The sequence below is a fragment of the Oryctolagus cuniculus genome, chromosome 15, assembly GCF_051225735.1.
Source record: "Oryctolagus cuniculus isolate XC-2025 breed Fujian yellow rabbit chromosome 15, ASM5122573v1, whole genome shotgun sequence".
Taxonomy (NCBI): Eukaryota; Metazoa; Chordata; class Mammalia; order Lagomorpha; family Leporidae; genus Oryctolagus; species Oryctolagus cuniculus.
The window spans coordinates 9,293,799-9,305,893 of NC_142881.1; the positions used below are offsets into that span (position 1 = coordinate 9,293,799).

Here is a 12,095-nt window from a genome sequence, read left to right on the forward strand (position 1 = left end):
GTGAGCCTGTTGCTCCTCACCAGGGTCTGTGGTGGTCCAGGGCCATCATGAGGCCCAGTGGTCACCGTGGGGTCCCTTTTGCACACAGCCCAGTCGTCACCATGGGGCCCTTTTGCACACAGCCCAGTGGTCACCATGGGGCCCTTTTGCACACAGCCCAGTGGTCGCCGTGAGGCCCCTTTTGCACACAGCCCAGTGGTCACCATGGGACCCTTTTGCACACAGCCCAGTGGTCGCCGTGAGGCCCCTTTAGCACACAGCCCAGTGGTCGCCGTGAGGCCCTTTTGCACACAGCCCAGTGGTCACCGTGAGGCCCCTTTTGCACACAGCCCAGTGGTCGCCGTGAGGCCCTTTTGCACACAGCCCAGTGGTCACCTGGGGCCCTTTAGCATACAGCCCAGTGGTCACCGTGGGGCCCCTTTAGCACACAGCCCAGTGGTCGCCGTGAGGCCCCTTTTGCACACAGCCCAGTGGTCACCATGGGACCCTTTTGCACACAGCCCAGTGGTCGCCGTGAGGCCCCTTTAGCACACAGCCCAGTGGTCGCCGTGAGGCCCTTTTGCACACAGCCCAGTGGTCACCGTGAGGCCCCTTTAGCACACAGCCCAGTGGTCGCCGTGAGGCCCTTTTGCACACAGCCCAGTGGTCACCATGGGGCCCTTTAGCATACAGCCCAGTGGTCACCGTGGGGCCCCTTTAGCACACAGCCCAGTGGTCGCCGTGAGGCCCCTTTAGCACACAGCCCAGTGGTCACCATGGGGCCCTTTTGCACACAGCCCAGTGGTCGCCGTGAGGCCCCTTTAGCACACAGCCCAGTGGTCACCATGGGACCCTTTTGCACACAGCCCAGTGGTCACCGTGAGGCCCCTTTAGCACACAGCCCAGTGGTCGCCGTGAGGCCCTTTTGCACACAGCCCAGTGGTCACCATGGGGCCCTATTGCACACAGCCCAGTGGTCACCGTGAGGCCCCTTTTGCACACAGCCCAGTGGTCACCATGGGGCCCTATTGCACACAGCCCAGGGGTCACCGTGGGGCCCTTTTGCACACAGCCCAGGGGTCACTGTAGGGCCCGTTTAGCACACCTGGGCATTGAAGGGAGGGCTTCGCCTCTGTTGTTTACATGGATCAGTCAGAGGTGGGCAGCATGCGTGGTGGGTCTGTTGAGTCTGTTTTTGGTGCACGCCGCGGGTCTTCCTCTGGATGGAGACCGACTGGCTCCTGGTTGGCTCTGGCCGGATACTTTGTCTCCCGTCTTCTGTGAGCACCATCAGGGGCCGCTCAGACTCAGCTGCTGATGTAGGTGGACGGAAAACCAGAGAAAAACAAGGACCCTCAAGGTCATCTTTTGTAACCTTCCCTTTAAAGGCGACCAGGGCACTGCTGGGGGCACGAGGAGCGCCTGAGGGGGAAGGGAGGGCTCGGGCCTCTCAGCGGTCATTGAACACAGCAGACCCCGCGCCGGCGCGTCGACGGACGTCGACATCCAGAAGCTGCTCGCTGTCTGGCAGCCGAACGTCCTAATCTGGGAGTAGACTGTGTGTGTTGGTGGATCAAGTGGGCTAATGAAACGCTGCCTCCTGAGAACATTCTGGTAATTAGAGTGGTCACGGGTGGCTTCCCTGGAATCCGCCTGTGGTGCGGGCGCCTTGCCCTTCCTGCTCGCCTGGGGCCGCCCCCTGCTCCCAGCCTCGGGAAGACGTCTAAGCAGAAGCAGACCCTGGGGGCCTGGTGCTCCCCTGTTCTGATAGGTTTACTCCTGGGGTCCCAGGGGGAGATGGGGGGGCAGGCCAAGCCTTCTTAATAAAGACGAAAAGAGAATATCTGATAAATTGCTTCGCCTGATTATGGAGAGGAAAAAAGCAATCCAAGCTTTGAAGTTTGTTTCTGCCTGATGTAGGTGGACAAAGCGTCTCTCCTGGCTATGGTGGGTGGGCGGCCCGGGCTCCTGCAGAGGGAGTGAACCTGGGGCTGTGTGCTCTCATGTGGGAAGGTGGGCCCGCGGCGCAGGAAGCAGAGGGTTTATTTGCCAGGCTGAGGTTCAAGGGCATCTTATCAGTCCCCTTGAGCTGCTCCCATCTCTGTGAGCTGCCTTCCAAGAGCTGGGGCTCGCCTGGTGTGGAGAGAGAACCCTGTGTCTTTTAAAGACGTGGCCCTTTAAAACGAGCAGGAAAGCACCTTGCCTCCCCAGGTCTCCCCCTGGACACAGAGCGCTTTTGGTTAAAAGCTTGATTTATGGCCCCTGGTTAAGAGATTCGGGGAAGTAACGAAGCTGAGTTGGAGGCTGTGGACGTCCATGCTCAGGCTGGGTGGGGGGTGGGGGGGGCGCCTCTGCCAGGCTCTGGGGGTGGGAAAATGGTTTCCTGGGATGTTAGCACTTACTGTGTGTGTGTAGCTTCTCACTGGTAAGCAGAGTTCTGGAGCTGAAGTTTCTAGAACGGAGGAAGAGCTGGTGGGGAAGCCCACGACTGCTGGAGGGGGTGGTGGCGGGGGTTCCTGGAGGGGCGGGACTCGGGGGCAGGGAGCCCCTGAAACCTCCGGGAGTCTCCCGGGGGCTTCAGCTGCCAGGGCCGCCCCAGCCTCAGAACAAGTTCGCTTTCAGAGCAGCGAGAGTGCAGAGAAAGCAGCCTGTGTTTTACAGCCCCAGCGGGGATTTTAAAAGCATAGTAAAAATGCATGGAGGTAAAATTAAGATGTACCTCAGCCGACAGAGCGCTCTGATCCCTGCTGCTTACACCGGGCCGTTTTCTTACCTGTTTTCCTGTTTTTATAGAAGTATTTTCTGGATTTATAGGTTGAATCAGAATCTCTGTGTTTCACTTGAACAAAATCCCAGCAAGCATCCTTTTTGTAAACAGGATTTCTAATTGTGATGGCTAAGACAGCACGGGTTTATAAAGGCTTTCTGTATTTATTCTGTAGGCTTTCCATTTCAAAGGCGTTCCAGGTGAGGCCTGGCTAAGGCCTCAGCTGGGGGACCTGGGGGATTGCAGGTTGCTTTGGGGAGGGGCGGGGGGGCACAGGTGAGCTGCAGAGCAGGCCCTTCAGATGGATGTCGGTTTTTCTGGTCTGGAGTCACCTCTGAGCCACAGCTGTCAGAAGGACTTCTTTACACTCTTGTCCCCGCCCTGGGCCTGTCCCCTCACTCCTTGTGTCTTTATTTTGGGCTTGGTGAGCCCAGCCGCCCTGGTCTGAGCAGAGCCTTGTCCTCCACAGCCGCGCTGAGGCACTTCCTGTCTTGCTTTCACCCCCGGGTTTTCCTCCTGTCTGCAGGCGCTTGCAGAGTGCCGCCCACGAGGAGCATTCCCAGGGTCCTGAGCTCCGGCTGTCCTGAGAAACGGGCGCTCGCAGGTTCCCTCGGCCCTGGGCAGCAAGCGATCCTAAAGACGCTCCGAGCCCGTGTTGTTGTGTTGGGAGCAAACCGAACTGGCTGCCCCTGAGTGCCAGGCTCAGCCCTGAGCACCCGACTGCTGTCCCTCCCCGCACCCTCACCTCCTTAACTCTGTCGGGACCGTTTCTGTCTGTCTGTCTGTCACCTCAGTCTCATGCCCTTCCTTCTCTTCCTCTGTTTATGCCTTGGTTTAGATCCTTCTAAAAGTGATTTTTGTTAAAGCACATTGCTTCCATTTAAAAACATACATATACATATTAATCAAATCCAAATGGTCTAGAAAGTTCTGGAAGAAGACACTTCCTCCCCCCTCCCCGACACCTGCTCTCTCTCTGCGAAGGTGACCGCAGGACTGGGTCTCCTGTGTCCTATCCGGAACTTGTAAATGCCTGTGTCCTTGCACCCTGCGTGGGAAAGCTGCTTCCCCCACCGTCCTTGGTGAGCCTCACTGACAGAGCCGTGATTGGCAGGGCAAGCCCCGAGCCTCCTCCAGGACGGGCCTCCCCCCTCCCCGCAGTATCACCTAAGCAGGTTCCCCCGCAATGACCACAGCACCCCGCGCTCTCCCATAAGGGAACTCTTTGTGGTGGGCAGTGGTGCTGGCCGTGCAGTGTCCTGGCCGCAGAATCCCCTAGAGGTCGGCCGTCCAGGGCCTGGGTGCCAACTCTTCCTGCCATGAGCTTCAAGTAGGAGTCCGCACTGCGGCGAGTGGTGGCTTTACCTGTTTGTGTGGCGGAACATTCCAGAAGGCCTTTTTATTTTTTGAAAACACCAGGCTCCTTTTTCATTCATAGCACACGGCCCTGATGCCAAATGAGTTTGGGTGGATGAAAAGATTTGGGGAAGCATCTTTGACCAAATCCGGTCCTGAATCTCTCTGGGCCGGAACCCGAGATGTTTGTGTGGTCACAAACTGGAAACCTTGAAGTTCCCTGAGGGCCCTCCTGGTCCCTTCTGTGTCCTGCAGAGGGGACCGGCTCACTGCCGTGAGGTTGGACACGCGGGGGCTCTGGGCGGGGCTTGGGAGTTGTCTGACTGCTCATCTGTGGCTTTGCTTCTGGGGAGCAGCGGTGGCTTCCACAGGAGCTCACACAGTTGCCTTCTTGTCTTTCCCTGCCTGCGCCTGCTGCTTGTCTGTGCAACTGGATACGCGGGTGTGACGCTCTCAGCTCCAAATTCATGATTCTTCAGCTCCTTCTTTTTATGGCCAGGCTGGAGGCCTGTGTTGTGGCTTAGTAGACTGAGCCACCATCTGCGATGCTGTCATTCTTTGAGCACTGGTTCAAGTCCCAGCTGTTGGGTAGAGGAAGGTGGCCCAAGGTCATGGGCACTGTCACCCACATGGGAGACCCGGACGGATTCCAGGCTCCTGGCTTTGAGCTGGCCCTGCCCTGGCCATTGTGGCCATTATGGGGGAGTGAACCAGTGGATTGCAAATATTCTCTCTCTCTCTCTGTTTCTCCCTATCTGTCTATAATTCTGTCTTTCAAATAAATAAATAAATAAAACGTTTACTGTGCCAAATGCGGAGATTGCTCCTACATCCTGAAATTTAGCAATTATTGCCTCCTGCCAAAAGACTCAGGGATGTGAACATTTTAAAAGCTAGTAGGAGTTTCATGTTAAAATATGGCCTGTTTACTTGGTTTTATTTGTTTATTTTAAGTTTTATTTATCTGAAAGGGAAAAATACACACACGAGAAAATAAGTGCAAGAGAGAGAGAGAGAGAGATCTTCCATCTGCTGGTTCACTCCTTAATGGCTGCAACAGCTGGAGCTGGGCCAGGCCAAAGCCAGGAGCCAGAAGCTCCATCCTGGGCTCCCACGTGGGTGGCAGGGGCCTGAGTGCTTGGATCATTTCGCACTGCCTTCCCAGGCACATTAGCAGGGAGCCGGATCAGAATCAGATTAGCTGGGACTCAAACTGCACTCCAATATGGGATGCCGGCCTTGTAAACAGCTGCTTAACCCACTGTGCCACAGCATCAACCCCTTCTATTTGATTTTAATACTGAAAACAATGGATTTAACCTCCAGCCCATTGTTGGCCATCTTCTCGAGTTTGCAGCCCCCATCACAGGCCATCAGAGTTTACAAAGGGGGGATGAGCCTGTCCAGATAGGACATTCCTGGGGGAGTCCAGGTCCTCTGGTTCCCTTTGAGGCGAGTCCAGGGTCACCTTGTGAAAGTTCGTCCCAGCTGAATTCATTCATCTGGGTTGCGTTTTTGCCAGCTTGATTTACAAGGTGTTTGTCAGTGCCCCGGGGAGTCCTGTGACAGTACAGTCGTTCAGGAGGCAGACTCCAAGGTGGGCGTCTCAGACGGGTTATTTGTAACCTCACGGTCCAACTCCTGTGGGCCAAAGTCGTGTTCCCCGTTCGGAAGGGATCCTCCGAAGTGGCCTTCCAGTGGGCTCTGCCCGAGCCTTCCTCCATCGAAGCCAGCCGAAGACGATGGACTCCAGAGGTGATCGTTTCTCAGATGCAGCCTGAGATGGATGAGGATAAATGAGAAAAAAACTCGGGGCAGCCCTGGGTGCTGGGGGAGGGAGAGAGCTCTCCGCGTGCTCGTGAACTGGGTGCGCTTTGCTTTTCCCGGATCCTTCATCCCGCACATTCAGCGTATTGGTTTCTGGAACTGAAGTTGACAAAAGCCAGCCCATTTTTCACCGAACGGCCTGGGCACCAGTGAGTTTCCAGGAGGCCTGGAGAGAACCAGAAATCGGGTCCCAGTGCCCACGTTCTGGGTGACCTTGAACAGAAGGGCTTGGGGCTACTGGAATACCTTTCACATTCAAATCCTAGGGTTTTCCTTAGGATAGCCCACTTTATATTTCAAAAGCCAGGAAGTACGGAAGAGCTGGTTTGCTCAAAGTATTTGTGAAATATCAGGGGCACAGCAGTGACCAGGGTCTGAGCAGGTGTGGGAGACTGGTTGTCTGGTGCTCGGTGCAGGTGGAGGCAACAGGCGGTCACAACACCACTCAAGTCTGCATGTCGTCAAGTGGTTATCCCGAGGAAACAGGGCAGGAAAGAGACTTCTATTTCAATCAAACACTGCATAAAATTTCCATTTGAAAGCCTGATCTCAGGAACCTAGAATTTGGCCGAAATCTAGGCCTGCCTAGAGGGGAGGGAGGGCAGAGGATGCAAAGGCCTCCGATGGTTTTCGTTTTGGTCCGCGGCTCGCTTCTGCCCGCCCCCACTGCCTTCCCCTCCACGGAGCAGTCTTCCAGCTGGCTGGGCCCTGGCCGACTCCCAGCCTTCCCAGGTGGAGCCAGGATTACATGTGTGTCTTTGCATTTTGTATCCAGGTCTCGGCCGAGTCCAGCTCCTCCATGAACTCCAACACCCCGCTGGTGAGGATTACGACGCGCCTGTCCTCCGCCGCGGACACCCCCATGCTGGCGGGCGTCTCTGAGTACGAGCTGCCGGAGGACCCCAAATGGGAGTTCCCCAGAGACAAGTGAGTTCTGCCGCGGCACATGTCCCCGAGTGGAGACCGCGTCTCAGTGGGGTGCTGGTTTGACATTTTCTCTAACTGCAAAGGTCTTGCTCTGATGATGTCAGTGGGAGTGAGATTCTGTTTATAAATAGCCAGAAATTATTTTTTTTTAAGGTAGCTCCTTTAAACCAGAGCTACTAAGAGCTGACCAGTTCCCAAGCATGATGGTATCTGGTTATTCTTTCAATTTCTATACGATTCCAACCCAGTCAAATGGAATAAAAGTGGAATTACCCAATCTATCAGAGAGATCTGACATTCCAGCTTCTGGCCACTAGACCATGGCTTTTCTGTAGCTAATTTGCTTTGGAGAAATTAGAGGCAGAATATAAATTGCCTTACAAATCTTTGTCCGGTGTTGCTGTTTTCAGTGGTTATTAATGTAACATGGAGCCAAGAAGCTTCAAATATGCTTGGCATTTGATGTCTGTGCTGCGTAGCATTTTCTTACTGGCAGGTATAGAGGTGTTTCAATAGGTGTTCAGGGAAGGCACTGTCCCCTGAAGTCATTGTTGGGGGCTGTGGATGTCCTGGGCCAGCTTACAGTCCATATAGAATCGGGCTCTGCTAGGCAGGGGCTAGGCAACCGTGGCTGCGGCACCTGCTCTGTGAACTTCGTTCCCGTACAATGAGCATCCTGGTACACACTGCAGGGGACTCGGCTCCGATCTTGGCTTTGGGAGTTTACCTCTCATTGCCCCTCGTGCCTTGGCAACCTGGGCTCTGTGAGCTGTAGCCCTCAGTGAGATGGGGGTGCCAGGCAGTCAGCGGGACCAATGGTAAACCTGCAGCCCCGCCTTCAGAACCCAGGGGTGGTGCTCACTGGTGGCTGGGGCTGTATCCAGGACCTCTTGCAGTAAGTAGAAGCTGACCAGCCTGGCAGCGAGGCAGGATGGAAATACTCGCTCTGTTTCTGCATCAAATAAACCAGAATAAGCGTTTGATGCACTTATAAACAGCGGCTCTGTTTGTCTGACGTCCGTGCTGTCCCCTTGAGATCATGTTCGTGTTTAATGTACACTTCTTGTACGTACATCTGCTCATCTGGAAGCATCGAGATGAGCTCTTCTGGAGGCTGGACGTGACGAGCTCGCTTTGGAAGGGAGAGGCAGCTGGCCCAGCACTCGCAGTTCCGATGTCACACAATCTCCCATCGGTTTTGCTTCCTGACACCCAACAGAGATTCTAATGGGAACTCTAAGCTAGAACTGAGGCATCGTCCAGGAATCCATGAGGGTGCTAATGGAAGTCATGTCCAGTGTATCTGTGTACCAGAGGGAAAAGGCCATTCATTTATTCATTCATTCATTCACTCATTCTTTGAGGATCCTTTGCAGTGTGCTCTTTGGACCTCTCCTGGTGAGGCACCGGAGAAAACGGCAAGGGCTTCTTTAGCTGCAGACTGCAGAGCGAGGGAGGCTGTTTCTCGGGGAGCCCTGCCCGCCCCCTGGTCGTGTGTGCTCCTAGAAGCTGGCAGCTCCCTGCACACTCCCATGCATGTGCGACTGAACTGGGGAGTTTGATCCTGGGTTAGGAAATTGTAGCTTGCAGGGTCAGACCGTAGGGCTTGCCAGCTGTGACGCCACAGTCAACAGTGGGAGTCTGTATGTGCCAAACTGTTAGCTCCCACCCGGGGGTGCCCTGAGTGTGGAAAATCTGAGTGCTGTGCCTTTCCAAATAGCGTGCCGCACGGCCGTAGGTGGAGCAGCTCTCTGATGAATGAAGGCTCTTTAGAATCAGTTTCTTAGATGGAGTCGGGAGTTACACAAAGGCAGGCCTGTTGGACTTGTGGTAGCAGGGGCAGGAGGACATAAATTAGCCGTTTTTCCAATGCAAATGTTTATTTTCTGCCAAGATGTTAAATTTAATTTTCGATCTGGGTAGAAAGCAAATGACCTCACATTGCACACGCTGCCCTCACTCATGCTGAACCCTTGTGTACTGTTGCGTCCTTACCGTAAATACCATCATCACCAGTGGCCGTGCGGTCCTTGCTGTGTTATAGAAGCAGCCACGTCGTGGAGGATCCCAGAGACCCCTCCATTCTGTTGCTTTCTGGAATGCCCAGGGACAAGGCATGGCCCTTTGTGTGACGTGCATAGAGCGTTCAAAGCAGACGTGGGGAACATTTGGCTCACGGGCCGCCGAAGGCCCACAGAATCGTTTGGTCTGGCCCTGCCGGGACAATCGCAGTAAATCTATAGCAGACTAATTCTAAGTGGATACTTTTGTGTGGCCCGCAGATGATGTTCTAAACCTCCAACTGGTGCTTGGGAGACGAAGGCTCCCCATCCTTGATCCAAAGCTTGGAAGTTTAATTTGTGGTGTTCTCTTTGGATTTTATTCATGGGTAGTTTGAGGGTAGTCACGAGGTTCTCTAAACTTAATTAAAAAGAAAAAAACTTCCCCCATTTTCTGGAATTTTTTTTTCTTTAGTGAAAAATTAGAGATTCCCCGAGATGCATTTCAGATTCGTATCCTGGAAGCTGGCAAGGAGTATGACCATAAAATCCATTGGTATTTGCATAATAGTGATTTTAAAGCCACTCCTTGACAGGGACAAAAACTCAGAGCGGCTTGCATGTTTTTCTTTGAGACATTCTGAATTACAAATATTTAATTGGCCCAAGATCAAAAGCTCCTCGTTGTTGGCACTTAGGAAAGCTGACCACCTCGCGAGCAGGGATCCCTTCCATAAAGAAAATAAATCGCGAATACAAATGTGAAATTTAATAGCTGTTCCACCAGTAATTGACATTCTCAAAAACGTCACTAAGAAAATACTCGAGCGCGTGTGTGCCCTGCGTCTCATTAGTTCCATATGATAGCTGCTCCACGCCTTTGCGAGCCGCTGCAAGATTTTTATATTTCTGGAATCTCCCTCGCCATGCCCCTCTGCCTGATGCCATGTGCTAATCTTCTATTTACACCTACAGGCTGACGCTGGGCAAACCCCTGGGAGAAGGTTGCTTTGGGCAAGTGGTCATGGCCGAAGCTGTGGGAATTGACAAAGACAAGCCCAAGGAGGCAGTCACTGTGGCGGTGAAAATGTTGAAAGGTGAGTGGGACGGCGGGAGAGCGGGGGCAGGGCTGGGGGTCTTATCAAGAATGTTCCTTTTGTGGCATGCGACCTCCATCATGGCCGGGGTCAGGGAGCACATAGTTGGCCTCGAGGCTGAGGGGTCTTCAGGATAAATCAGCCCCTTGGACAGGCTGTTTATCTTGAGCTGTGTGTGCTTATGAAAGAGAGAAGCCGGTCCGGGTGGAAAGTGGTCGTCTCCCATGGAGTTGCTCCTTGTTTCCTTATCGGTGACTTGATTCTTCATCCCCTCTGTGTTCTCGTGTGCTTAGAAAGTGTCAGCCCGCACATCACTGATGATGTGGATGGGGTCAGTGCGGTGGCTTTGGGGTCTAAACTTTAACTCACAAGTGAAGGGGAATTGGCATTGGGAGCTGGGGGAAGGACCGACAGGATGGGCTGGGGGCGTGCGAGGGAGCAGGGCCCCCAGCTGTCGGCATGGGGCTGTGACATTTCTGCAGCAGCCCTGCAGCCCTGCGCTGCACCCATGTCCCAGGAGCTGGCAGGACTCGGAGCCATGAACTCCTTCCTCTCGTAGAACTCTGTTAAGAGGAGAGCCACGGGGAACGGTCACGTTACAAACCCCGCTGCAGGGATCACACAGCACAAAGGAGACCCAGCCTCCAGCAGAGAGTCTGTCCTCGGGCTGTGGGCGCCAGGCACGTGGCTCGTGACTTGGGCTTTGGCTTCCTTTTGGGGTTTCTCTTGGGATGGTCAGCACTTCCCATCCCCAGGGGAAGGGGCGACTGGAAGTAGTCACAAAGACGCTGATTTTTTTATGCCTTTGGTCTGAGTGGCTCCCAAGGACAACGGGGGTGGTTTGAGATGGCCTCCTCCCTTCCTGGGCATCGTCCCCCGGGTGTCCTGGCATCACTGGTGTGGGCTGTGGGCCAGGGCCAGGTGCGAGGAGGAGCCCGGCTTTGCATCTCTGTCTGCAGAACTGATTTTGTCAATGGGGCTGAGAATGACATGGGGCCACTACAGGAGGTCTGGAGTCGTTTCTCAGGTTACGCCGCAACTGAAAGCCCTCCCTCTTAGACGTCCAAGGACGTTAGTCCTGGAGCCCTTGTTTGTGGCGAGTCCTTTTTCCAGCCGGTGGACGGCCAAGAGCCTGCTGAGAAGGAGGGGAGTGTCCGAGCTGAGCACCCACAGGTGCGCCTCCCTCCGCGTGGCAGGAGGCCCCTCCTCCGTGTCCCTCCGTGCAGACTTCCCACACGCTCAGCTTCATTGTTCTTCCTTTTTGGAAGCTAAAAAGCATTTTTTTGCAACGTAGTCCCTTGAAAAGCCGTTAGTTAACCCAGGTTTGGGGGACCCACAAGGAGAGGCTGCCATTTACGCGAGACTAGCTGAGCCTACGCAGATCCCACGTATGCAAGTCTTGCTTGCGTTACGAAGAGGTTTATAACGGGCCAGTAGCAGGCATGGGCCTTAGCCCAGCACAGTGAGCTGTGCACACACTCTTAGGTCTGCGCGCACACTCTTCGGTCATCTGTGACGACCGGAATGTTCCCACCCACGTCCGCTCTGCCGGTGGTGTTATTCTCAAAGCTGTTTCAGGCACCGTCAGGTTTGCTGTGGGATTATTTCATCATTGGTGAAAATACACAAGCGAGGTTTCTGGAGAACAGTCAGCCTTAGCAACAGCACCTGTGCCCTTGACCGCCGCCCCTGCTGATCCCAGCCAGCTCTTGGACACGAGCGGGGGCAGTCCCTTCCGGGCCTTTGGTCCTTCCCGATAAAACGCAGGAGCTGACTGGTGGAGCGCAGTCTGCTTGTAAGATTCAGTGTCTGGCCGCTGCTGCCCAGCTACTGGTGGCGGCTGGCGAGTGAGGGGACGTGAGCCCGATTGTGACTGACTTCCTGTCTGTAGATGACGCCACGGAAAAGGACCTTTCGGATCTGGTCTCGGAGATGGAGATGATGAAGATGATCGGAAAACACAAGAACATCATCAATCTTCTTGGCGCCTGTACGCAGGATGGTGAGTAGGAGGGAAAACGCTTTCATTAAAGACTCCGCGCTTAACGTAGACGCAACCAGGCGTCTGGGTCCTGCTCCCGGGGCACCTCCAGTGTGTGTTTAAGGAGCTTGTAAAATACCCTTAGGAAGCTGCCCCCCCCC

General features: G+C 54.4%; 1 protein-coding gene across 19 annotated transcripts in view; it reads left to right on the plus strand.

The window, feature by feature from the left end:
• FGFR2 (fibroblast growth factor receptor 2) overlaps window positions 1-12,095 on the plus strand; it is a 104,561-nt gene that overhangs the window by 74,280 nt on the left and 18,186 nt on the right. For all 19 annotated transcript variants that reach the window (XM_089313375.1, XM_089313376.1, XM_070056997.2 and 16 more), the window contains 3 exon segments: window positions 6,705-6,856; window positions 9,832-9,953; window positions 11,845-11,955. In XM_089313375.1, the coding sequence (XP_089169501.1) occupies window positions 6,705-6,856; window positions 9,832-9,953; window positions 11,845-11,955 (385 nt within the window).